The following is a 26,495-nucleotide window of genomic DNA, read 5'->3' as shown; positions in this document are numbered from 1 at the left end:
AGGACCCTGGCAATTCCCAGCCCTACAAAGCAGGTGATGTGTTTGACACGCGACTTGGCCTTAAACAGCAGTGGTTATTGCCCATATTATGCGTATTCTCATCGGTATTGTTCTCCTCCTCTAGTGATGCCGTCCCCGCAGCACTTTGACGGCCAGGCCCTGGTGTCGTGGAGTGACCTCGACGTCACCATCGCTGTGCCCTGGTACATGGGCCTGATGTTCCGGACGAGGCAGGGCACAGGCACGCTGATGCGGGCTACCGCTGGAGACTTCTCTACTGTCAATCTACTGGTGAGTTATTGTACACACACAATAACGACAACAACAGAGCGAGCAGGTAAGTTGGCTTACATGGTTGATCGAAGTTGAGTGGACTGCCTGTGTGTAGTAAATGTCTCTCTCTCTCCGCCCACCCTCCCCTCAGATAAGTGATCAGTACGTGAGGTTTGAGGTGTTTCTGGGATCCGAGCGGGTAGCGTTGCTGGGCTTCCCTCAAGTCCGGGTGAACGACGGGGAGTGGCACCATGTCCTCGTGGAGCTGCAGAGCGTCAAAGACGGCAAGGACATCAAGTACATGGCCCTGGTGTCACTGGACTACGGGCTGTACGAGGTACTGAGCCGAACGCATGCACACCCGAGACACAGGCACGAACACACACGCAGCAAATCTTACACTCTGTGTGTGTCTGCGTGTCTCCAGAGGTCTGTGGAGATCGGTAACGAGCTGCCAGGTCTGAGGCTGAGGGCTCTGTATCTGGGAGGATTACCAGGAGAGGGGAACCACGTCCACGAGGGCTTCACCGGATGCATACAGGTATGTTTTAACAGTAAACCACGTCCACGAGGGCTTCACCGGATGCATACAGGTATGTTTTAACAGTAAACCACGTCCACGAGGGCTTCACCAGATGCATACAGGTATGTTTTAACAGTAAACCACATCCACGAGGGCTTCACCGGATGCATACAGGTATGTTTTAACAGTAAACCACGTTTCACCGGATGCATACAGGTATGTTTTAACAGTAAACCACGTCCACGAGGGCTTCACCGGATGCATACAGGTATGTTTTAACAGTAAACCACGTCCACGAGGGCTTCACCAGATGCATACAGGTATGTTTTAACAGTAAACCACGTCCACGAGGGCTTCACCAGATGCATACAGGTATGTTTTAACAGTAAACCACGTCCACGAGGGCTTCACCAGATGCATACAGGTATGTTTTAACAGTAAACCACGTCCACGAGGGCTTCACCGGATGCATACAGGTATGTTTTAACAGTAAACCACGTCCACGAGGGCTTCACCAGATGCATACAGGTATGTTTTAACAGTAAACCACGTCCACGAGGGCTTCACCAGATGCATACAGGTATGTTTTAACAGTAAACCACGTCCACGAGGGCTTCACCAGATGCATACAGGTATGTTTTAACAGTAAACCACGTCCACGAGGGCTTCACCAGATGCATACAGGTATGTTTTAACAGTAAACCACGTCCACGAGGGCTTCACCGGATGCATACAGGTATGTTTTAACAGTAAACCACGTCCACGAGGGCTTCACCAGATGCATACAGGTATGTTTTAACAGTAAACCACGTCCACGAGGGCTTCACCAGATGCATACAGGTATGTTTTAACAGTAAACCACGTCCACGAGGGCTTCACCAGATGCATACAGGTATGTTTTAACAGTAAACCACGTCCACGAGGGCTTCACCAGATGCATACAGGTATGTTTTAACAGTAAACCACGTCCACGAGGGCTTCACCGGATGCATACAGGTACGTTTTAACAGTAAACCACGTCCACGAGGGCTTCACCAGATGCATACAGGTATGTTTTAACAGTAAACCACGTCCACGAGGGCTTCACCAGATGCATACAGGTATGTTTTAACAGTAAACCACGTCCACGAGGGCTTCACCGGATGCATACAGGTATGTTTTAACAGTAAACCACGTCCACGAGGGCTTCACCGGATGCATACAGGTATGTTTTAACAGTAAACCACGTCCACGAGGGCTTCACCAGATGCATACAGGTATGTTTTAACAGTAAACCACGTCCACGAGGGCTTCACCGGATGCATACAGGTATGTTTTAACAGTAAACCACGTCCACGAGGGCTTCACCAGATGCATACAGGTATGTTTTAACAGTAAACCACGTCCACGAGGGCTTCACCAGATGCATACAGGTATGTTTTAACAGTAAACCACGTCCCACGAGGGCTTCACCGGATGCATACAGGTATGTTTTAACAGTAAACCACGTCCACGAGGGCTTCACCGGATGCATACAGGTATGTTTTAACAGTAAACCACGTCCACGAGGGCTTCACCAGATGCATACAGGTATGTTTTAACAGTAAACCACGGAGGGCTTCACCGGATGCATACAGGTATGTTTTAACAGTAAACCACGTCCACGAGGGCTTCACCAGATGCATACAGGTATGTTTTAACAGTAAACCACGTCCACGAGGGCTTCACCAGATGCATACAGGTATGTTTTAACAGTAAACCACGTCCACGAGGGCTTCACCGGATGCATACAGGTATGTTTTAACAGTAAACCACGTCCACGAGGGCTTCACCGGATGCATACAGGTACGTTTTAACAGTAAACCACGTCCACGAGGGCTTCACCAGATGCATACAGGTATGTTTTAACAGTAAACCACGTCCACGAGGGCTTCACCAGATGCATACAGGTACGTTTTAACAGTAAACCACGTCCACGAGGGCTTCACCAGATGCATACAGGTATGTTTTAACAGTAAACCACGTCCCACGAGGGCTTCACCGATGCATACAGGTATGTTTTAACAGTAAACCACGTCCACGAGGGCTTCACCAGATGCATACAGGTATGTTTTAACAGTAAACCACGTCCACGAGGGCTTCACCAGATGCATACAGGTATGTTTTAACAGTAAACCACGTCCACGAGGGCTTCACCAGATGCATACAGGTATGTTTTAACAGTAAACCACGTCCACGAGGACTTCACCGGATGCATACAGGTATGTTTTAACAGTAAACCACGTCCACGAGGGCTTCACCAGATGCATACAGGTATGTTTTAACAGTAAACCACGTCCACGAGGGCTTCACCAGATGCATACAGGTATGTTTTAACAGTAAACCACGTCCACGAGGGCTTCACCGGATGCATACAGGTATGTTTTAACAGTAAACCACATCCACGAGGGCTTCACCAGATGCATACAGGTATGTTTTAACAGTAAACCACGTCCACGAGGGCTTCACCGGATGCATACAGGTATGTTTTAACAGTAAACCACGTCTGGATGACATTATTCTCCACAACATCCAGTACTGTAGCCCACTGTATGTGTACATCTACCTGTCTCCGGAGAGTGTGTACCTGCGACTCTGGGACTTAATGGAGAGGGTGTGTTCTTTCCCTTCAGGGTGTGCGCATGGGTGAGACGTCCACCAACGTGGTCAATGTGAACATGCTGCTGGGCTTTAAGATTCATGTAGAGGACGGCTGTGACCTGGCCGACCCCTGTGACTCCAACATCTGCCCTGAGAACAGCCACTGCAGCGACGACTGGAGCGCGCACACCTGCGTCTGCGACCCAGGTAACACACTCATACCCACGTACGGATGCACATACACACACACACACACACACTGTAGTAGACACACACACACCTGCGTCTGCATCTCGTCTCATACCATTCACTTGCTCTGAAAGATATTCACCATGGGAAGGTTGTTTCGTAGTCTTCAGATTTGACTCTTTTGTGTGACTGTGTATAAGTCTGCCACGTTGTTGAAGTCTCTCTCTCTTCTCTCCGTGACCCGTGTCCTTTCCCAGGGTACTTTGGGAGGGAGTGTGTTGACGCGTGTCACCTCAACCCCTGCGAGCACGTGTCCACCTGCGTCCGCAAGCCTAGCTCCTCCCATGGCTACACCTGCGAGTGTGGACAGAACTACTACGGACAGTACTGCCAAAACAAGTAAGACCTGGCCGCTTTGTGCAACTGCCTGTGTAAGTGTGTGCACGTGTTGGTGTGTGTGTGTGTGTCCTGGCTTGGCTCCACAGTGCAGGGGGAAACGCACATTCACATGCCTCCTATATCAACACAACATCCGATTTGTTTTTATGTTAGCCTAATCAGCCTCTGCTCCCTTACCTTCCTCTCTGTCTTTCACAAAAATGCGCCTCGCTCTTCATCTGCCTGGCAACAGCCTCTACTTTTACTGGCCTTACCTCAAAACAGTCCTTCTCCAGCACCCGGTGTAAGACTGCTGGTAATGAACCCCAGATGTGGCTGTTCCCAGACCTGTGATCTGAGCTTTCTGGGGGATTTTTTTTTCTTCTTCCAAAACTGATCCCAGATCTGCCTTTGATTAGAGCAGGAATCTGGCGTGAGAGTCAGGAGCCTGAGGGTTAGATGAAACCACTGTGTGTTGTTCTAGACATTAACTGGGTCTTGTAACAAGTGTGTGTGTGTGTGTGTGTGTGTGTGTGTGTGGTTTAAATGCAAACGGGGTCGGTAGCGGGTGTGAGTGTGTGTGTGGCATATATAACGGTAAGCCGAGCCTCAGGCTTGGCTATAATAGGTTCTGGCCATAACTGGCACCTGTAGGACTGTAGTTATGTAGCCAGCAACATACTGTACTCCTGACTATTCCCCTGGTTGGTAGATTGGATGTCAATTCTTTACCCACTGACCTTTGACCTCCTGTCTAAGGCAGGATGTGGGAACCCCTCACGCTTCAGTGCTCCTCCATAGGTGTTTGGTCTCCACCTGCACTGCTATTCTGCTACTGACTACCCTGCCCCTATCAGAACCCCCCATCTTACCCCTCCATCAACTCCGAGACATGAAAGTGTTGGAGAGCGAGTGTTTGACTCGCTCACTGTATTGTGTCTCTCTTCCAAGGGATAGAAGGTTTATTCTAGATTTGTGATGCAGTTGAATGCATTTTTGTTGTTAAGCGATATTGTTATAGAGCAGGTATGTGATGTGAAGGATAAATGCAGTCTCCTTTCTATCTTTCTCCCCCCATTTGATTTCCATTCGTTATGTGCTAAACTCGACTAAATGTGTTGTTATTGTGTGACGTGTCAGGGTTGAGAAGCCGTGTCCTCGGGGCTGGTGGGGGAACCCCATGTGTGGCCCCTGCCACTGTGACGTCAGCAAAGGGTTCGACCCTGACTGTAACAAGACCAGTGGAGAGTGTCGCTGCAAGGTAAGAAGATAATCACGGTCACTCTTCTCACAGGCTAATGCAGCGTTTCTCAAATGTGTTGTGGACCCTCCCTATGCCTTTTGAGTTTTCTGTGGCCCTAAGATGAATCTATCTAGCTTTTCTCTTGAAGACCCCCGGTTGTAAACCAATGCAAACCTAGTAGGAATTGACCACAACTCCCAAAATAGGTCCCGAATCAACCAAGGCTGTATGTTGTAGGCTTAAGTAAGCTGACCGTAGCGGAAGGTGCTAATTGCTAACTTTCCCCCATCTTCTCCCCTCCCCAGGATAACTACTACCAGCCCAAAGATGAGGACACCTGTTACCCCTGTGAGTGCTTCCCTCTAGGGGCCCACTCCCGTACTTGTGACCCCCACACCGGACAGTGCCCCTGTAAAGCCGGGGTCATCGGACAACAATGTAACCGCTGTGACAACCCCTTCGCTGAGGTCACCGCCACCGGTTGTGAAGGTATGTGGAAGGAAATGGTGCACATGCAAGTGTTTGATACTCCTAAATGGGATCTTGAGAGCCTGTGAGGGCATTCTGTCTCTCCTTTCTTCTCTCCTTCCTTCCTTGATGTGATCACTCTATTTGGATTCATGAAAGCAAGGATTCCTCTTATCCAGACATGTCAGATCAGTCATAACGCCAAGGACTGGAGGAAGGAAGGATTCCTGGTTCAAGGCCTTCCCTCTTTTAGATCTCGCTCTAGCTTCAGTAAAGAACCACGGTCGCCATACCATATCTGTCACCTAAGTGCTTCAACCCAACCTTGTGGCTACTGTATAAAAGGTCTTCAAAGAGTTACAATTATGGTCACTTAGGATATAAGCACTTGGGTGTGTATACAGTACAGCACATAAACAGACTGCATTACTTAGGAAGCCATAACAACACGCATACAAGTCTTAACCTGGTTTTGTTTAGGATTAGGCTACTTAATGAATTAAATCATGTGAATAATTTTTAATGTTGTGTAACCACTCGTGTAGGATTATTGATATAATTGCTGGCCTGTTTGGCTGTTTTGAAAACTTCGGAAGAGTCGTTAGCAGTAGTGTTTCTTGGGCGTGTTAGATATGTGTAATGCAGCCCGCGGCAGAAGTTGGTCTAGGATCAGATTACACAAACCTCACTGCCAACCAGAAAACTATAAGGGGATCACAAAACATCTGACCCAGTGTCAGTGGTTAGGGTTTATAGGGGCCACTTCTAACTGTGTGCCATCTGTCCCCTCTCGTCTCTCAGTGGTGTACGAGGGCTGTCCCAAGGCCTTCGACCAAGGGATCTGGTGGCCCAAGACCAAATTTGGCCGTCCTGCAGCCATGAACTGTCCCAAAGGATCTATCGGTGAGTTCCTCTGCACGCTACACAGCTCTTATCATAGCAGGAACAGTCACAATAACTCAGACCAATTCGTACAGATATCAAATGCTTCAAGGTATTTTATTCATAGTAAAGATTTTATGGGTGGAGAATGGAGGTTATGTACTGTGGTGTCCCTTAGTTCAAGGCCTTCTGCTGTTCCTAACACCTTTCTGTGGAAGGAACTCATTCACACAGCACACGGACGAGGCCCTCTCATTGGTCTATCAGGGCCTTTTGAGACTTGTCATTGGCCAATGGTGTTTGAGAAACTCTGTCTCTGGAGGGCAGCAGCCGGAGACAAACACCGGGCCTTGTGAAGAAGACTTGACAACGTCGGCTTGGAGACACATTCATAATACCACAGAGCCGTGTGTGTGTCCTGCTCCACATAGAGCCTTAGCAGTAGAGACAATATGGGCAGGGCCAAGACGTAACATCGCTGACCTGCTCCCATTAAACCACAATAACCTCCCTAGTTACCCCCTTAGTTACCCTTGTCACCACGGAAACTCTTTGTTGCCCCGCTGGACTCTCTTGGGCCGTTTTTATTGGGTGACACGGCTTGGCTCACATCAACCAACGGTCCTGTCAGTTCTAACCGTAAACTCTTTTCTCTGTTGAACGCTTGTTTGGAATTAATGGTAATGAGTTGGCATTTAGATTGTGCTTTTATCTCATTTATTATATCAAGTAACTCCCCATTTCTACCCATGTGTAGCAGCCACCTGGCGCTAGGAAGAGACGGTTCTCCCCCCCAATATTCCTCTTCTCCTCCTTTTTGTTTTTGCTTCTCTTACTGTAAGTCCCGCGATCGCCCAACTCGTTTACTTTCTCACTGTAGGAACTGCTATCCGCCACTGCAACGATGAAAAGGGCTGGCTGCCTCCTGAACTCTTCAACTGTACCACAGTCACCTTCACCCAGCTCATGAAGATGGTGCGTATGCTCGATCTTATCCAGTCCGAGGCTATGCATCCATAGTTCACTCACACAGACACCTGTTCTAGCTACAGATGTGCATGTACACAGCTCTTTCGTAACTTGCAAACCGTACCCGGTAAAACTATAGGCTAAATACCATTATTTAACATTACTGAATGTCAGCCACATGGAAATTGCATTGTGGTTCAACGAGAACACTTACATTTTGCCAAAGTGGAGATGAAAGGTCAAGACGCGCGAGGACAAGGCACAAATTAGTGGCTGAGACCGAGCAGTAAAGATGAGTGGCTGAGACCGAGCAGTAAAGATGAGTGGCTGAGACCGAGCAGTGCAGACGAGTGGCTGAGACCGAGCAGTGCAGACGAGTGTCTGAGACCGAGCAGTGCAGACGAGTGTCTGAGACCGAGCAGTGCAGACGAGTGGCTGAGACCAAGCAGTGCAGACGAGTGGCTGAGACCGAGCAGTGCAGACGAGTGGCTGAGACCAAGCAGTGCAGACGAGTGGCTGAGACCGAGCAGTAAAGATGAGTGGCTGAGACCAAGCAGTGCAGACGAGTGGCTGAGACCGAGCAGTAAAGATGAGTGGCTGAGACCGAGCAGTAAAGATGAGTGGCTGAGACCGAGCAGTGCAGACGAGTGGCTGAGACCGAGCAGTGCAGACGAGTGTCTGAGACCGAGCAGTGCAGACGAGTGGCTGAGACCGAGCAGTAAAGATGAGTGGCTGAGACCGAGCAGTAAAGATGAGTGGCTGAGACCGAGCAGTGCAGACGAGTGGCTGAGACCGAGCAGTGCAGACGAGTGGCTGAGACCGAGCAGTAAAGATGAGTGGCTGAGACCGAGCAGTAAAGATGAGTGGCTGAGACCGAGCAGTGCAGACGAGTGGCTGAGACCGAGCAGTAAAGATGAGTGGCTGAGACCAAGCAGTGGAGACGAGTGGCTGAGACCGAGCAGTGCAGACGAGTGGCTGAGACCAAGCAGTGCAGACGAGTGGCTGAGACCAAGCAGTGCAGACGAGTGGCTGAGACCAAGCAGTGCAGACGAGTGGCTGAGACCGAGCAGTGCAGACGAGTGGCTGAGACCGAGCAGTGCAGACCTGAGACCAAGCAGTAAAGATGAGTGGCTGAGACCGAGCAGTAAAGATGAGTGGCTGAGACCAAGCAGTGCAGACGAGTGGCTGAGACCGAGCAGTGCAGACGAGTGGCTGAGACCAAGCAGTGCAGACGAGTGGCTGAGACCGAGCAGTGCAGACGAGTGGCTGAGACCGAGCAGTGCAGACGAGTGGCTGAGACCGAGCAGTAAAGATGAGTGGCTGAGACCGAGCAGTAAAGATGAGTGGCTGAGACCGAGCAGTAAAGATGAGTGGCTGAGACCGAGCAGTGGACTGGCTGAGACCAAGTGCAGACGAGTGGCTGAGACCGAGCAGTGCAGACGAGTGGCTGAGACCGAGCAGTAAAGATGAGTGGCTGAGACCGAGCAGTAAAGATGAGTGGCTGAGACCGAGCAGTAAAGATGAGTGGCTGAGACCGAGCAGTAAAGATGAGTGGCTGAGACCGAGCAGTGCAGACGAGTGGCTGAGACCGAAGTGCAGACGAGTGGCTGAGACCGAGCAGTGCAGACGAGTGGCTGAGACCGAGCAGTAAAGATGAGTGGCTGAGACCGAGCAGTAAAGATGAGTGGCTGAGACCGAGCAGTGCAGACGAGTGGCTGAGACCGAGCAGTGCAGACGAGTGGCTGAGACCGAGCAGTGCAGACGATGGCTGAGACCGAGCAGTGCAGACGAGTGGCTGAGACCGAGCAGTAAAGATGAGTGGCTGAGACCGAGCAGTGCAGACGAGTGGCTGAGACCGAGAGTGCAGACGAGTGGCTGAGACCGAGCAGTGCAGACGAGTGGCTGAGACCGAGCAGTAAAGATGAGTGGCTGAGACGTGGCTGAGACCGAGCAGTGCAGACGAGTGGCTGAGACCGAGCAGTGCAGACGAGTGGCTGAGACCGAGCAGTGCAGACGAGTGGCTGAGACCGAGCAGTAAAGATGAGTGGCTGAGACCGAGCAGTAAAGATGAGTGGCTGAGACCAAGCAGTAAAGATGAGTGGCTGAGACCAAGCAGTGCAGACGAGTGGCTGAGACCGAGCAGTAAAGATGAGTGGCTGAGACCGAGCAGTGCAGACGAGTGGCTGAGACCGAGCAGTGCAGACGAGTGGCTGAGACCGAGAAGTGCAGACGAGTGGCTGAGACCGAGCAGTGCAGAAGAGTGGCTGAGACCAAAGTGCCCGTTAATAACAGTGGACATCCATTCAGGCTACACGTGTAGGCCTAAAGACAATCCCAGAATGTCATTACAATACATGTAACAGATGTCTCTTTCCATTCATCAAATTGCAGGTGCACAGTGCACTGTTGGGGTTTGGGTGCTAGAACTATTTTGTGAGAGGAGGAACGTGTGTGGGGAGCCTACAGGAGAGCGCCTTTGTTAAGTGGTTGATTGACAATCAGGTGAAAACATCATGACTGGTTGTGTTTATGCCACATTAAAAGGCATTGGCGGTACGTCCACAAGGCTAGGGGCAGCTTTCCCTAAAGTCAATGAAATTGCCAATTAAAAAGCCTAATTAGCTTAAACAATAGGCTACTACACTAGAAAGCAATGTTTTGGCTACGGAGGATCATTAGCTTCTTTTTTGGGCATACAGTCAGAGGGGCCCGCAATTGGGGAGCGCACATGGCAAATACCAAATAGATGATTGTTGAGTTGTGACTGTCAGTGAACAGCAGACAGACTCAGCCAGGCATATCGTAATACTTAAAAATACAATCGTGGAAAAGCTGTTTGGGAAGCAAATGGCTATTGCTGTAAAGAGAGGACAATGAGAAGGCTCCAATCTGTCTTTTAGTTATCAAAATTCTCAACTTAATTGAGAGAACAGTAAGCCTGTCTTATTGGCACTAGCGGAGAACATCGGCCATATCTCCGGTGAGTCTCGGTCTTTATCATTGCGTCAATGCCACTTTTTGTTTGTTTTTGGACAAAATAAATTCCTCCGGGTTAGATGCACGACATATTGTATTTGTGTCTCCCTCTTTTCGTAGGCCGTTTATATGGATCCCACAACATTGTGTTTATTAATCCGTTTGTCAATGTCAGCACAGTAGGCTATCCTGTTATTTTTGTCCTATTAAAAGTGTTTCTGTTAACGTCTCCAGTCATATAAAGTGTCGTAGAATTGCATGAAATGTGTTTATATAAAGGCCAACATGAAAATGTATCTGATAGCCCTATAGCTTCTAGCCTAGGCCTTCTAGCCTAGGCCTTCTAGCCTAGGCCTTCTAGCCTAGGCCTTCTAGCCTAGGCCTTCTAGCCTAGGCCTTCTATAGCCTAGGCCTTCTAGCCTAGGCCTTCTAGCCTAGGCCTTCTAGCCTAGGCCTTCTAGCCTAGGCCTTCTATAGCCTAGGCCTTCTAGCCTAGGCCTTCTAGCCTAGGCCTTCTAGCCTAGGCCTTCTAGCCTAGGCCTTCTATAGCCTAGGCCTTCTATAGCCTAGGCCTTCTATAGCCTAGGCCTTCTAGCCTAGGCCTTCTAGCCTAGGCCTTCTAGCCTAGGCCTTCTATAGCCTAGGCCTTCTAGCCTAGGCCTTCTAGCCTAGGCCTTCTATAGCCTAGGCCTTCTAGCCTAGGCCTTCTAGCCTAGGCCTTCTAGCCTAGGCCTTCTATAGCCTAGGCCTTCTAGCCTAGGCCTTCTAGCCTAGGCCTTCTATAGCCTAGGCCTTCTAGCCTAGGCCTTCTAGCCTAGGCCTTCTAGCCTAGGCCTTCTAGCCTAGGCCTTCTATAGCCTAGGCCTTCTAGCCTAGGCCTTCTAGCCTAGGCCTTCTATAGCCTAGGCCTTCTAGCCTAGGCCTTCTAGCCTAGGCCTTCTAGCCTAGGCCTTCTAGCCTAGGCCTTCTAGCCTAGGCCTTCTATAGCCTAGGCCTTCTAGCCTAGGCCTTCTATAGCCTAGGCCTTCTAGCCTAGGCCTTCTAGCCTAGGCCTTCTATAGCCTAGGCCTTCTAGCCTAGGCCTTCTATAGCCTAGGCCTTCTAGCCTAGGCCTTCTATAGCCTAGGCCTTCTATAGCCTAGGCCTTCTATAGCCTAGGCCTTCTAGCCTAGGCCTTCTAGCCTAGGCCTTCTAGCCTAGGCCTTCTATAGCCTAGGCCTTCTATAGCCTAGGCCTTCTATAGCCTAGGCCTTCTATAGCCTAGGCCTTCTATAGCCTAGGCCTTCTATAGCCTAGGCCTTCTATAGCCTAGGCCTTCTATAGCCTAGGCCTTCTAGCCTAGGCCTTCTAGCCTAGGCCTTCTATAGCCTAGGCCTTCTATAGCCTAGGCCTTCTATAGCCTAGGCCTTCTATAGCCTAGGCCTTCTATAGCCTAGGCCTTCTATAGCCTAGGCCTTCTATAGCCTAGGCCTTCTATAGGCCTTCTATAGCCTAGGCCTTCTATAGCCTAGGCCTTCTATAGCCTAGGCCTTCTATAGCCTAGGCCTTCTAGCCTAGGCCTTCTAGCCTAGGCCTTCTATAGCCTAGGCCTTCTATAGCCTAGGCCTTCTATAGCCTAGGCCTTCTATAGCCTAGGCCTTCTATAGCCTAGGCCTTCTATAGCCTAGGCCTTCTATAGCCTAGGCCTTCTATAGCCTAGGCCTTCTATAGCCTAGGCCTTCTATAGCCTAGGCCTTCTATAGCCTAGGCCTTCTATAGCCTAGGCCTTCTATAGCCTAGGCCTGCTCTACGTCACTACCCGCTGCATTGAACAGTCTTTTTTTTTCGAACAGTGACTGAGTTATATTATTAGCCTAAATAATGACTATCCAATAAAATCATCACATACGGAGAAGTAGGTTGTCTCACATAAATCTTCGAATGCGAGGATGCATGGAATGCTTTATTGGGGCTCTCGAGTGGCGCAGTGGTCTAAGGCACTGCATCTCAGTACAAGAGGCATCACTGCAGTACCTGGTTTGAATCCAGGCTGCATGTTTATGGTGAAAATGTGCTTCCTCAAACTTGAAACCCATGCCCTGCTTATGTTAAAAGGTATTGCATGTTAAAAGTGATATATATGGCCAATCTTTACTTGGCCTAGGCTACTAGGACCACAGAGATCATATATGAAATTAATAGGTACGCGTGCTTGGGTGTCCCGTACTGGTAAGAAATGAAATCTACTTTCACCACTGGTAGGATTCATCTATTATTACCAACCTACCACAGACCGTCCATATAGTTGTAACTGTCTCCAGTATCTGTCTGTATTCTTGACCTCCTTCTCTTCCCCTCCATCCCTCCAGAATGAGGAGATGCATCGTAACGTGTCCAGGATGGACCGCGAGCGCGCCAACACTATCGTCCGCCTGCTCCACAACGCCACCAACCACACGGCCAGTTACTACGGCAACGATGTGAAGACAGCGTTCCAGCTGCTGACCAGGGTCCTCCAGTACGAGAGTCAGCAGACAGGCTTCGATCTCACGGCCACGAGAGACGCAGAGTTCAACGAGGTCAAGAGTTTGTTTTTCTTTCTTTGAATACAACGTTGCAAACTGGCTAATTGCAATATTTGTATTTTTTTCTAAAGATGTGTTTTTGTATGCGCGGTATTTCTCTCAGGGACCGTGCACTAGTTGTCTGTTGTGTCAGACAGCAGGGCATTAGGTGCATTACCAGTGCATTATTCAGGATTATAAACTGGGTGGCTTCGGTTACACTGGGAAGACTGGAGGAATACTGCCCTCCTCTGGCTCTCTTCCAGTTCCACTAACAGGGGAAGCTGACCTGGCCAATGGGAACGCAGGCTGGAATGTATTTAGACCTGGAGGCAGCTCTGCAGAGTGGTCACTAGCTGGCACAGCCACACAGTCCTATAATCTGATTTTAAACATAACCTTGACCACACTGCTGACCCTAATGCCTAACCCTAACCTTAAATTAAGCCTTTTTTGGTTTACATACATTTTTGACAATATAAACAATTTTGACTTTGCGGAAAACCGCTCAGTTCTGGCTGCAGGGAAAGATGTCAACCTGCAATATGAATTCTAATCTCCAAAAAGCTGAGCTATTTAATATCTCCACATTATATTATGTCATTTCTCTGTAGGTTGTGAATATTTTACGTCACCTATCTTATATAGGCCTACTTGAGCAGGTAACGTCTGCTACTCTAGGACAGGAGTGACAGAGTTTGTGCCCACATTCAAAGCGGCTTACTGTCTGACCGTCCTGCTCTGTATTGTTTAACCCTTCAGAATCTGGTGAGAGCGGGCAGTGCCATCCTAGACCCTGGCACCAGAGACCACTGGGAGCAGATCCAGCGCTCTGAGGGGGGCACCGCCCATCTGCTGCGCCACTTTGAGGATTACACCAACACCCTGGCACAGAACATGAGGAAGACCTACCTCAAACCATTCACCATCGTCACTGACAACATGAGTGAGTGAAGACACATTTACAGACCAATGAAGAGAGGATTTCAGAGAGTCGAGGAGCAGATTCCTAACTCCCTAACATAGAATGTGAACAAATATTCCATTCGTAATTTGTCTCTGGGTAAACTGCAGTCAAGTTCCACTTTCATGCACTGCAATTCTAATATATCACCCTTATCTGATAATGAGCTGGTCTTGACGTGTGGTTCTTTCTCTCTCCTTAGTCATTGTCGTTGATTACCTGGACACGTCTGTCCCTGGGCGGGCCTCATTCCCTCGCTTCCATGAGATCCAGGAGTACTACCCCAAAGACCTCACGTCCTCTGTCCGTTTCCCACAGTTCAACACGAGGCCCCAGGAGGTCCCCGACAAAGGTACTGCTCACAATACCACTGGACCTGGACTGCTGCAAACTGTACAAACTCTTTTGGACTGTAATCCATCAAAACCTTTGGGATTTGTCGGTGACCTACCAGTTTAACAGAGTGCTTGAAGTCCAGCTTAAAGCAGTCGCGTAACCCCAGTCTCTTACCAAGACACAAAATGAATCGGCCGTGATTTGTATTCATATTTATTATGGATCCCCATTGGCTGCTGCCAAGGCAGGAACTACTCTTCTCAGCAAAATTAAGGCAGTTCTATACAATAAAAAAAAAAAACATGACATTACATTTCACAACAGATTTCACGTTAAGTGTGTCCCCTCAAGCCACTACTCTACCTCCACATATCTACAATACAAAATCCACGTGTACGTGTGTTTATGTTATCATGTGTGTGTATGCGTGTGTCTGTGCCTATGTGTGTGTGTCTCTTCACACTCTTCACAGTCCCCGCTGTTCCATAAGGTGTATTTTTATCCGTTTTTTAAATCTGTATTTTACTGCTTCTGTTACTTGATTTGGAATAGAGTTCCATTTAGTCATGGCTCTATGTAGTACTGTGCACCTCCCATAGCCTGTTCTGGACTTGGCGACTGTGAAGAGACTTCTGCATGGGTGTCCGAGCTGTGTGCCAGTAGTTCAAACAGACAGCTTGTTGCATTCAACATGTCAATTCCTCTCACAAATACAAGTAGGATTGAAGTCAATCTCTCCTCTACTTTGAGCCAGGAGAGATAGACAACAATAATTGTTTCACCTCTTCCACACTCACTTTACGGAATTCAAAATCGCCATGCTTGTCTTTCATAATTTGATCAAATATGTGTAGGTTCAAAAATAGTTGTTGGCATATCATGCCTAAGTTTGATCATTTACCAATGAAAAAAACATCAAAGTAGTTATATCAGTGGGTTTTGTGATGAGCCAGCTGATTCAATAAATGATGGAGCGGAGTGCCTTTTTCCCCCAAATTCCGTTTAAGGTGCTCCAAAGCTTTTTACAATTATTCTTTATATCGCTTATCTTTGTTTCATGCATCAGTGGGTCCCAATCAACTTTGTAGTTGGGACTTAAATAGGTGTTTCAATAGGTGTTGTCTCTTTCACTCTTACTCTCACTCTCTAGTAGTCGATCCCAGCCCCAGCGTCGAGCCCTCTCACACCGGCGCCCCTGAAGAGGATCACACCCATTCCAATAAGAGACGCCGCCATGTCGAGTCCGCCGCCCCCCTGCCTGTTGCCGTGGTGATAGTTTTTAGATCGTTGGGTCAGCTCCTCCCTGAGAGATACGACCCGGACCGTAGGAGCCTCAGGTAACCAAGGGCAACACTTTACTACAGTACTACGCTTTACTTCAATCTTTCATCAAATCTGACATAACCAAACACTGCCTTTTATCAATTTCTACGTAGCTAATCTAGCCATCATAATAAAGACATAACATATCACATAAATGACTCAAACGTGGCAACAGATATGGCAACTGTATTTGCGTTGGCACAAACTACTGTTTACTTTAGGTCTGATTATTGCCCTGGCGTACTGTGGGTGTTTGTCTCACATCATTGCCATGCTGTCTGAGCCTGTCACTGTATACCTTTGGACCACTCAAAACTCTATATATGATAAAAACATGTCGTTAGAAATGTAACACACATATAAGGCAGAGTTTGGAACAGTTTGGTTGGCAGATCATGAGATTTAGCGCCGTGTGTGTATGTGATAGCTGCTACACTGGTACTAGAAGGACTCAGAAATCACTATTTGGCTGGTTGCCAAGCGGCCACAAACAGCCGAGAATGTATATTTTGGGAACTCCCTAAAAGGAGTGTTTGCTTGAGTGCGTGCGGTCATACGTGCCTAAATATTACTTCAAAAGCTATCAAAATCAGTGTGTCCGTTCATCCTTGCTCGTGTGTGTGTGTGTGTGTGTGTGTGTGTGTGTGTGTGTGTGCAGGCTGCCCAACCGTCCAGTGATCAACACCCCCATAGTAAGCACGTTGGTGTACAGCGAGGGTTCTCCCCTCTCCTCCCCCCTTGACCCCCCCATCACACTGGAGTACACACTACTGGAGACAGAGGAGAGGACCAAACCTGTGTGTGTGTTCTGGAATCACTCCATTGCGTGAGTACTACACACACATGCTCACACACACACTCACACACACATGCACACACACACACCACACTCTTTACATGGTATTCATTGTCTGTCCTCTGTGTGTGTGTGTGTAGGATTGGTGGTACGGGGGGCTGGTCGTCCAAGGGATGTGAGCTGCTGAACAGGAACAACACACACATCAGCTGTCAGTGTGACCACATGGCCAGCTTCGCTGTGCTCATGGACATCTCCAAGAGAGAGGTAGGCTCATAGAGATATACTGTACAGAACTCTAAATAGTTGTCATTTAATTGCTATGGGCAGGATACACTACAGCAGTGGGGGGTGGGGGGTAGTTCATGTCCTCTCACTGTTTGCTGCTATCAAGTATGATAATGATCTTTACCCCCCTCTCTCTTTCTCACCCCTCTCCCCCTGTCTCTCCTCTTCCTCCCCTAGCATGGTGACGTGTTACCCCTAAAGATCGTGACCTACACCACGGTGTCAGCCTCCCTGGTAGCCCTGCTCCTCACCTTCATCCTGCTGGCTCTACTCAGGAAGCTACGCTCTAACCTCCACAGCATCCACAAGAACCTGGTGGCGGCACTCTTCTTCTCCGAGCTCGTCTTCCTCATCGGCATCAACCAGACTGACAACCCAGTGAGGAACATTTAACCTATGACCCCTGACCTCTTACTCTAACCCTGACGAATTGACCAGACTGACAACCTGGTGAGATGAACGGAACTAAGGAAGCCAAGTTGTGACCTCTAACCAGGACCCTGACCTCTAACCCCTGAACTCTAACCTCTGACCCATCAACAAGACTGAAAACCCAGTGACTGAAAACTTAAGGGACCCCGACCTCGAAACTCCTGAAAAATGACATTGACCATGCTTTAGCAGGGATAGTTTGGAATGTTTAGCATTTGTGACTATCTGGATATGAATGAAAAAGATGTTGGTTGCTTGGTAGCACTCCTGATTCTGACGCTTAAGTGTTAGAAGTACACTAGCACCTCTGTTATCTCTGCTTGGAGCACAGGTGTGCTTTCCATTGTATTCACAGTTACAATGTAGTTCTTTAGTCCCCACATTTTGCCTACAAATGGCAGGGATCACCTGGGATAACCCCGGGGATACAGCCCTGCAGCCATTTTCTCCTTGGCGTTAAGGGAATTCGTCGTGGTTGTTGAGCTGAGAAAAGACTCATGCGCTACTTCATCATTACGGGGAAGTCTGTGTCTGTGTCTGCCTGCACAGGTTTCTCTTTTTGATCAAAATCACATTGCAATGTTTAAAACACACAAACAACCCCCGTACATTATCTACACAGGCACACCCCTCCCACGCCCCCCCCACACACACACTCCTCCCCAACATCTACAGTATTTGTCCTATTCCTGTAACGTGGTGTGTTTTCAGGTAGGTTAAGGGATAAAGCAGGGATTTCCGTTTCAGGTTCACTCCGGTTAGAGGTTTCTGGTAAATAGCTGCTATTTGTTTTCCTGCAGCCATTCAGGTACTGCTGCTGACAGGAGCTTACAGGGATCGGTTCTACCTGAGAGTTTGTCTTTGTCTGTTAGATTTTTCTAGATTGTGCATCTGTTGCTTCACTAATAGTGATAGAGTCAGGGATTTACTGTTCTGGATTGGACTAACCATCTCTCTGTTGTCGAACAACAGATACTCTATTTAAGGCATTCTGAGATGTCTGATACTGTGTATTCACATAGCATGTGATTCCTGTACCTGGTAAGGGCATTATAAAGGTTTGCCTATAGGCAAGTAATCTAATAGTGTATTTTGACATACATTTAAGTACATTGATGCAATTTACTCTGAACTGTATTGCACAACACACACGCCTGTGCGCACACACACACATACACACAAGGCTGCTGTCCCTCCAGGCCTGTGATAATAGAGACATGCTGTTACTGGTGCCTGACTGTTTGAGCCTCAGGGCAGTAGACCCTGTCACAGACAGACATACAGGTCTGAGTCTGTCTCCATAGACTCTGTTACTGTTCAAATTAAATTCAAATCGACTTCTTTCATATCAGAAGCTTTACAAATACCCAGCCTAAAACCTCAAAGAGCAATGCAGAGGCAAAAGCATAGTGGCTAGGAAAAACTCCCTAGAAGGCAGGAACCTAGGAAGAAACCTAGAGAGGAACCAGGATCTGAGGGGTGGCCAGTCCACTTCTGGCTGTACTGTTACAACATTAGTAACGAACGACACTTACTCACTGACTCACCCTCTGTTTTTCTGAAGTTAGAAGCCTAGCCGCGTGCGTGCGTGCGTGCGCGTGTGTGTCAGTGCTGTGGAATTCTGTCGTCAGTCACAGCCCTGAGCATCTCCTGTTAGATTGATGACCCTCTGCTCTGTAGACTGTGATCTAGCTCTGTCCCTCCCCTACCTACTGGGAGATTCCCAAGAACACTGCATTCTTCCTGGAACAAGGGATGGAAGGAGATAAAGAAAAGTAGAGAGAGATGGAGGGCGGGAGAGAGAGAGAGAGAGACCCACTCAGGGCTGTACACTGAGTGTACAAAACATTATGAACCCCTGCTCTTTCCTTGACACAGACTGACCAGGTGAAAGCGATGATCCCTTATTGATGTCCCCTTGTTAAATCCACTTCAATCAGTGTAGACGAAGGGGGACAGGTTAAAGAAGGATTATGACAACATGGATTGTGCATGTGTGCCATTCAGAGAGTGAATGGGCAAGACACAAAACTCTGTTAGGAAGGTGTTCTTCATGTTTTTGTACCCTCAGTGTAGTGTGGCCAGTTCTGTAGCATGGGACTGGGATCTTGGATTAGTGGTTCTCGGTGTGATTGAAATGGATGTCCCGGGTGACCTCTGACCTCGTCCCTCTGTGACTCCCTGTCTGCAGTTTGTGTGTACGGTGATCGCCATCCTGCTCCACTACTTCTACATGTGTACGTTTGCCTGGATGTTTGTGGAGGGCCTCCACATCTACCGCATGCTGACGGAGGTCCGGAACATCAACCACGGTCACATGAGGTTCTACTACGCCATGGGCTGGGGCATACCTGCAATCATCACAGGTGAGGACACACACACACACAGACGCACATGCACTCACACACACTCACACACTTAAACTCTGTCACCCCAATCCCAGGTAAACGAACCTAGTCACACCTCTGAGTGAGAGGCCGCCTTGTCTGCGCCTCGCCTGCCTCCCCTTGAGGAACCTTTGATCCCCGTGGGAAACTTGGGAGGGAAGAGAGAGAGCAGTAGGAAAAGCCCGATAATATGAGGGAGAGAGCGAGGAAGCGAGCAGAAGGGAGAGGGGGGGGGGAGACTTCCTGAAGTCTCTGTCCAGTAGTAGTCTCCAGCGCTATATGTCCCCTCCTGTCCTGAAGACTCCCTCTAGGTGATTAGACCTGTGTCTGCTGATGCCAGTCGGCCCGTAAGGCTATCACCTTCCACCCTGGCACACTCACAAAGCCCGGGGAGAGAATAAGTCCTTAACCCAGCCCAGCCTCTGCTCTTCTCTCGTGGATAATACCAGCGTAGACCTGTTTACACCGTTGTGCACTGCAGTGAGGTGTTTTATGAAGCCTCTGTGTACATCTATGGATTTGAATGAAGAAAGAAAGCTCCGTTCCCCAGCATGCTTTGCTTGACCTGCAATATCGTTTGTGGATGAACCATGCTCAGGCTTTCTAGTCTTTCTCTGCTATTCTCTTCTCCCATCAGTAATAGCCCAATGCGTCTACTTCTAACAGGTGCCACTGGCTTATTTTTCTCTGCATTTGAGTGAAGAAAGAATTACTGCACAGTGCAACTGTATTATTGTCCCAGTGCAGGTGATGCTCATACTTCACAGTAGGCCTGTAGCTAACACAGTGTTGATGTGTTTCTCTGGTTCTCTCCTCAGGTCTGGCAGTGGGTCTTGACCCTCAGGGCTATGGGAACCCAGACTTCTGCTGGCTCTCTGTCCACGACACCCTCATCTGGAGCTTCGCAGGGCCCATCTCTGTAGTCGTCCTGGTGAGTGCCTGAGATAATGGTGCCTTTTTTTTTAAACCTCTAATGGCGATAGATTTTTTTTGACTTACTGTGCATGTTTCTTTTCAATGTTACGTTCTTTCTTTCTTTGCTCGTTGTCCTTCCTCCCTTCCCTTTTATTGTTGTCTAATTCCTTAGTGAATGAAATGCCTGTGTTAATGCGTGATTTGCAGTTCGAGGTCTTGAGTGTATCTGTTGTTGACTGGAAGTGAATTACACTGTTGTCTGCCATGGTTCCAAGGCTTGTCTCGCTCCTCTCTCTCAGGTCAACATCGTCATCTTTGTACTGGCAGCCAAGGCATCCTGTGGACGCAGGCAGAGGTCCTTCCAGAAGTCTGGAGCCATGTGAGTGTTATTACACGTGCAGGGCACCAACACACACATACGCACGCGCCCACACACACACACACACACTTGAGGTGAAGGATATCAAAGGCCATTCTCTACATTCCATTGTTGAGCTACACCTATGTTACACGAACAGTCTATTAGTAGGATTTACGTGTGTGTCTGTGGACGCGCGACTGTGTGGGTGTGTATGAGTGTGTGCATGTGTGTTTTATGTTGTGTGTGTGTGTGTGTGTTATAATCTGAGTCTCTCCCCCTACCTCCCTCCCCCTACATAGTCCTGCTCTGAGGATGGCCTTCCTGCTCCTATTGCTCATCAGCGCCACCTGGCTGTTGGGCCTCATGGCCGTCAACAGTGATGTCATGACCTTCCACTACCTGTTCGCCATCTTCAGTTGTCTGCAGGTGAGGGGTCAGGGACAGGGCCTCAGGGTTAAAGGTCACGGGCCAGGCTGTACAGTCCACTGTCATTCACTGCACTCGAGGCTAAAATTCTCAGCCTTACTGTACACCAGTGATCACCAGTTTTTACACAATCCATTCTCTTCTCTGGTATTAGGCCAGGGCCTGCATTCATAAAGCATCTCAGAGTAGGCATACTGATCTACGATCAGTTTTGCCTTTTAGATCATAATGAATAAGATTACATTGCCGGGGGAGGGAGGCTGATCCTAGATCAGCACTCCTACTCTGAGACAATATGTGAATGCAGGCCCTGGCCTAATATAAGTGAAGAGAATGGATTTTTGGTAAAGGCTTTCACTGACCCCCTCTCTCTCTGTCTCCTTATAGGGCATCTTCATCTTCTTCTTCCATGTGATCTTTAATAAAGAAGTGAGGAAGAATCTGAAGAATGTCTTTACCGGGAAGAAGGCTTCACCGGATGAGTCCAGCACTACCAGAGCATCTCTACTCACCGTGAGTGTACACACGGATAAACACATACATAAGAGATGAACAGATGTCTTGACTGTCTAGTACTGACTGGTTTCTTTCTCCTCCCCTCCCTCCCTCTAACCAACCCCCCCTTCCTCCATTCCTCCCTCCAGCGGTCTCTGAACTGTAACAACACGTACACTGAGGACGGTCCTCTGTACAGGTCAGCCATTGCGGAGTCCGCTGTTTCTCTGGAGAGTAACGTCAGGTCAGCCAAAAGCCACAGCAGCTACCTCCCTTTACACACTCAGCTAGCACGGTGGCTGCCGCATGACTATGGCAACTGTCTGTCCTGTCTCAGTCTGGATCTCTCTTTTTTTCTCTGTTACTCTTTTGATATCTGAGCCATCTCTCTCTCTGTCTCTGTCTCTCTCTGTCTCTGTCTGTCTCTCTCTCTCTCTCTCTCTCTCTCTCTCTCTGTCTCTCTCTGTCTCTGTCTGTCTCTGTCTCTGTCTCTCTCTCTCTCTCTGTCTCTGTCTCTGTCTGTCTCTCTCTCTCTGTCTCTCTCTCTCTCTTTCTCTCTCTCTCTCTCTCTCTCTCCCCTGTGGTTTCGTGACTGTTTTTCTACCTTGCTGAATACTATTTCACGCGCATGCAGGCAAAGCATGGCTCAGCTTAACACAGCAGTTTGTCAACCACGCAAGCATACAAAAAGAGACGACACACCTATGCGCACACACACATACACAGGTCAACTAGTGCTAAGCCCAGCAGGTGGGGAGTGTCTGGCTGGAGGAGGGAGGTATATACAGTACCTGGTAGAATATTTCAGACACACACAGCTGGCCTCTGGCAGTCAGCTAGGCTCCAGCCCCAGCAAGCCTAGCTCTTAGATCAGAAGGCTTCAGACAGGTTAGCTACAGTACAATATTGTTGTAGGCCCTCTGGCTAATGTCTCAATCTATAAGAGTTTGGAAAAGGTATGACTCTTGTTGCAGCGATGGGACAAGACTGTAACTACCAATTGAATATCACGAAATTGGGGAGGAAAAAGGGGTATAAAGTAGAATAAAAATGAATTTCGTCATCAGTTCTTCTGCAGCTCTACAGTAAGTTGAAAGGCTCCAACGTGATTCCACCTAGCTGTGCAACTAACCTGTGTTTGGCCTGCTCTCTGATGTAGGGGTGACTCTGGCCAGAAGCACAGTGTATCGTCAGGGACAGCTAACGCAGGACACACTGACCTGGACGGACCTCTGTTCCACAGGAACGGCACTAAAGGAGGAGACGGTAAGCCGTGATCTGATTCAAAACTTCGTCAAACTGTCCTTGTTAGAAGAGTTGATGGAGATGGTGTGTCGTCTTCACAGCAGTGAGCTGTGTGTCTGCATAATGTGCGTTCATGTGTTGCTCTTTCTCTCCCTTTTGTCTTTTGGTCTCTCTCGCTCTCAGACTCGGACTCGGACAGTGAGTTGTCTGTAGACGAACACAGCTCGTCCTATGCCTCGTCTCACTCTTCGGACAGTGAAGATGATGACATGGACATCAAGCCCAAGTGGAACAACGAGAGACCGCCTCTACACAGCACACCTAAAGGGTCCAGCATCAAAGGTAGCCATCCATTTCTCATCCAAAACACACCTCACCCTAACCGGGAACCTATCAGTTACCCGGAACGTCCATGGTCTCACTGCTCAGAAAGCACTGCAGTTTCTCTCATTTATTCATTCTTAATGACTCACTGGTAAGATGACATAAGTATTAGAATTAGAGCTAGATTATAGTGCATTATACCGTGTTATCAGCAGTGTTATCAACATTATTTATTATTGTACTGTGGTATGGTAGTACTCCCTACAACCAAAATACTGATTGGCTCATGTTTCTTCTTCCTCTGACCCCAGTGGAAGCAGTGTCCAATCATGTGAGGCCTCATTGGCCCAAGGAGGCGATGACAGTCAGTGACAGCGAGGATCCTGGGGGTGCAGAACGTCTGAGGGTGGAGACCAAGGTGAACGTGGAGCTGCACCAGGAGAACAAACACAACCACGTAGGAGAGAGAGGAGAGACACCCCAGGACAGGGAGACCCCCACTAGGGAGAATGGACCTCTCAGTCTACCCTCCAATGGGCCTCCCAGCCTGGGCACCCACCAGCCTGAGCCCAAGAAGGGTGAGAGATGTAGACATTCCATCTTTTATTTGTTTCTTTTTTTGTTGGTGGGTTGGTTTGTGTGTTTGTTAATTTGTTCAGTCACTCACTTGTTTGTTCATTCACTCATTCATCCAAGCATACACTACATTGGCCCTGTAACTGAGTCTTTATGGATTTGTGAAAGCTTTGTTATTGCACCTAAAACAAATGTAAAAAGATTCTGTATTTTTCCCATCTCAGGCATCCTGAAGAACAAGATCACGTACCCTCCTCCCTTGACCGACAAGAACATGAAGAACCGACTGCGAGAGAAGCTGAGTGACTACAACCCTCCATCCAAGACCCCCTCCGTGGCCTCCAACGATGGGGTGCACCCTGTATCTGTGGGCAACAGCGCAATCATCAAGCCGCCGCTTGCCCCACGGCCACAATTACCACAGAATGGGGGCATGGCTATGAGCATGAAGGCGATGACGACCAACGGAGGCCACGAATCAGACTCGGAGTGAGTGGGTAGTCGCGTGATGATGATGTCATAGTGTAATTCTTGTATGTGGTATTTTTCAATGGAACAGAGAATGTAGTGCCACTCAGCGTAAAGTGATGAATGATTCCTTTTTGCCTAAATAGTGAAGGATGAAGATGAGTTTTTTATGTCAGACTGCTTCTGAATGGTATTTCATTATCGACACTTTAATGACATGTATCTGCTGACCTGCATGTATTAGGTGAAGTTTTTACATGAGGACATATTTCGCTGTTGTCTATATGTACCGTATGAATGAAAGTTCCCATCCCACATATGAATGCTGCACGTGGTTGTACACTGTCTAGTGGTGTTAGCCTGCATCCCTACCTGCACACATCTAACCCAGCATGTCTCCCCTCCCTCTCTCCTCCCCTCCCTCCCTCTATCCTGCCCTCCCTCCCTCTATCCTTCTCTCCCCTCCCTCTATCCTTCCCTCCCCTCCCTCTATCCTTCCCTCCCCTCCCCTCCCCTCCCCCTCCCCTCCCCCCCCCTCCCCCCTCCCCTCCTCCCCTCCCCCTCCCTCTATCCTCCCCTCCCTCCCTTCCCTCCCTCCCCTTTATCCTTCCCTCCATCCCTTTCTCTCTCCCCCTCCCTCTATCCTCCCCTCCCTCCCCTTCCTCTATCCTCCCCTCCCTCCCCTTCCCTCCATCCCTTTCTCTCTCTCCCCTCCCTCTATCCTCCCCTCTATCCTCCCCTTTATCCTTCCCTCCCTCCCCTCCCTCTATCCTTCCCTCCCTCCCCTCTATCCTTCCCTCCCTCCCCTCTCTATCCTTCCCTCCCTCCCCTCTCTCTATCCTTCCCTCTATCCTTCCCTCCCTCCCCTCCCTCTATCCTTCCCTCCCTCCCCTCTATCCTTCCCTCCATCCCTTTTTCTCTCTCCCCGGAACAGCGGCAGTAATGAAACTTCAATCTGACCCAGCAGGAAAACCAGAGTCTCTCTGCCCTTATGAGAGGAGAAAAGATGACCTCTCTCTGGAGTAGAGGAGAGTAAAGGAACAAGACAAGAAAGGACAATGAAAAGGAAAAGAGGAGAAAACAAGAGAGTAAAGGAGAAAAGAGAGGTGGGAAAAGGATAGGCATAAAGAAAAAGAGAGAAGGCTTCATGCCTATGTGCAATGGAGAAATGACCTCTCACCCTTGACCTCTCACCTTCATCTCCTAAGGAGAGCAGTATTCCTTCAGAGCCACACCTGCCGAACTGAACTAAAGACAAGGGAATGTATGTGTCAGACTAAACCAAGTAAAGGAGGAGGTCCTACCTACAGGACTAATGGAACCTCCTGTGCCAAACCACTAAAGAGGAGGTGAAGAAAGAGTCCATCCCCCAGAATGAGTGGCTCGCATTGGTTGGACAGAGACTCGAGAGCCTCAGGGCTGATACAGATATGGATATATGACCACTGTGTGCTGGTACAGTCAGTTGTAGTCCAGAGAAAGACTTCTAAGACTACAAGTCCCATAGAGGCCTACAGGAAGTTCAGGAGAAACTCAGAGACGTACCATGTGCCCTGTTCCTCCAAGCTACTCATAGAAAGAGGAATATAGCCTTTCACCCAGTGTGTTTAATTAAGTGTAATTAATATGTAGATATTTCAACAACAAAATATCTATATTTTGTATCTGAACTGTGTCATCATGGATGAGAGACAAAAATAATGTTTGTAAATTGAAAAGAAAATGCTTTTGTAAAAACAACAATTCTAGAATCCCTTTCTGATTGTGGAGAAATCCCACCCTGTAATAGGACATGTTCTTCTGTGGCTCAGACTAGCAAACCTGTGCCTTATCACTGTGCAAACCACACCCGTCCCAATGCCAACCCAATGCCCCCCCAAAAAAAAATATTTTTTACAGCAGCACACACCCATTATTCTGCTTACCAAAGTAGGTAAAGAACCACTGCAGTACGTACATATATGGTATGGAGTCTCTAATGTCAAGTTAACCACTACATAAGTAATACCTTTACAGCACTTCCTATCATGTGATCGGCACTGTACAAAATGTCTTTTTTTTGTATGATCAAAGACACTGGAATTGTTTTGTAACAT

General features: G+C 48.5%; 1 protein-coding gene across 3 annotated transcripts in view; it reads left to right on the top strand.

The window, feature by feature from the left end:
• The window catches only part of celsr1a (cadherin EGF LAG seven-pass G-type receptor 1a), a 121,888-nt gene extending 95,619 nt beyond the window's left edge, over window positions 1–26,269 (top strand). The window contains exons 11-37 of one of the 3 annotated variants that reach the window (XM_042300062.1): window positions 125–291; window positions 425–610; window positions 701–814; window positions 3,448–3,622; window positions 3,862–4,003; window positions 5,123–5,243; window positions 5,531–5,714; window positions 6,495–6,596; window positions 7,456–7,550; window positions 12,869–13,078; window positions 13,826–14,009; window positions 14,230–14,379; window positions 15,517–15,700; window positions 16,345–16,512; window positions 16,623–16,749; window positions 16,948–17,148; window positions 19,394–19,568; window positions 20,408–20,520; window positions 20,804–20,883; window positions 21,165–21,291; window positions 21,679–21,804; window positions 21,936–22,030; window positions 22,946–23,052; window positions 23,215–23,373; window positions 23,667–23,933; window positions 24,156–24,420; window positions 25,367–26,269. In XM_042300062.1, coding sequence (XP_042155996.1) covers window positions 125–291; window positions 425–610; window positions 701–814; window positions 3,448–3,622; window positions 3,862–4,003; window positions 5,123–5,243; window positions 5,531–5,714; window positions 6,495–6,596; window positions 7,456–7,550; window positions 12,869–13,078; window positions 13,826–14,009; window positions 14,230–14,379; window positions 15,517–15,700; window positions 16,345–16,512; window positions 16,623–16,749; window positions 16,948–17,148; window positions 19,394–19,568; window positions 20,408–20,520; window positions 20,804–20,883; window positions 21,165–21,291; window positions 21,679–21,804; window positions 21,936–22,030; window positions 22,946–23,052; window positions 23,215–23,373; window positions 23,667–23,933; window positions 24,156–24,420; window positions 25,367–25,394 — 4,052 coding nt within the window. In that variant the 3' untranslated portion in view covers window positions 25,395–26,269. Of the gene's footprint in view, window positions 1–124; window positions 292–424; window positions 611–700; window positions 815–3,447; window positions 3,623–3,861; window positions 4,004–5,122; window positions 5,244–5,530; window positions 5,715–6,494; window positions 6,597–7,455; window positions 7,551–12,868; window positions 13,079–13,825; window positions 14,010–14,229; window positions 14,380–15,513; window positions 15,701–16,344; window positions 16,513–16,622; window positions 16,750–16,947; window positions 17,149–19,393; window positions 19,569–20,407; window positions 20,521–20,803; window positions 20,884–21,164; window positions 21,292–21,678; window positions 21,805–21,935; window positions 22,031–22,945; window positions 23,053–23,214; window positions 23,374–23,666; window positions 23,934–24,155; window positions 24,421–25,333 lie in introns of all 3 variants that reach the window. The other 2 variants (XM_042300060.1, XM_042300061.1) reach the window with 2 other exon arrangements.
• The last annotated feature ends 226 nt before the right edge of the window (window positions 26,270–26,495 follow it).

This window comes from Oncorhynchus tshawytscha, linkage group LG17 (genome assembly GCF_018296145.1).
Source record: "Oncorhynchus tshawytscha isolate Ot180627B linkage group LG17, Otsh_v2.0, whole genome shotgun sequence".
Taxonomy (NCBI): domain Eukaryota; kingdom Metazoa; phylum Chordata; class Actinopteri; order Salmoniformes; family Salmonidae; genus Oncorhynchus; species Oncorhynchus tshawytscha.
The sequence above is the reverse complement of the archived record's forward strand: the minus strand, read 5'-3'. Positions and strand labels throughout refer to the sequence as shown.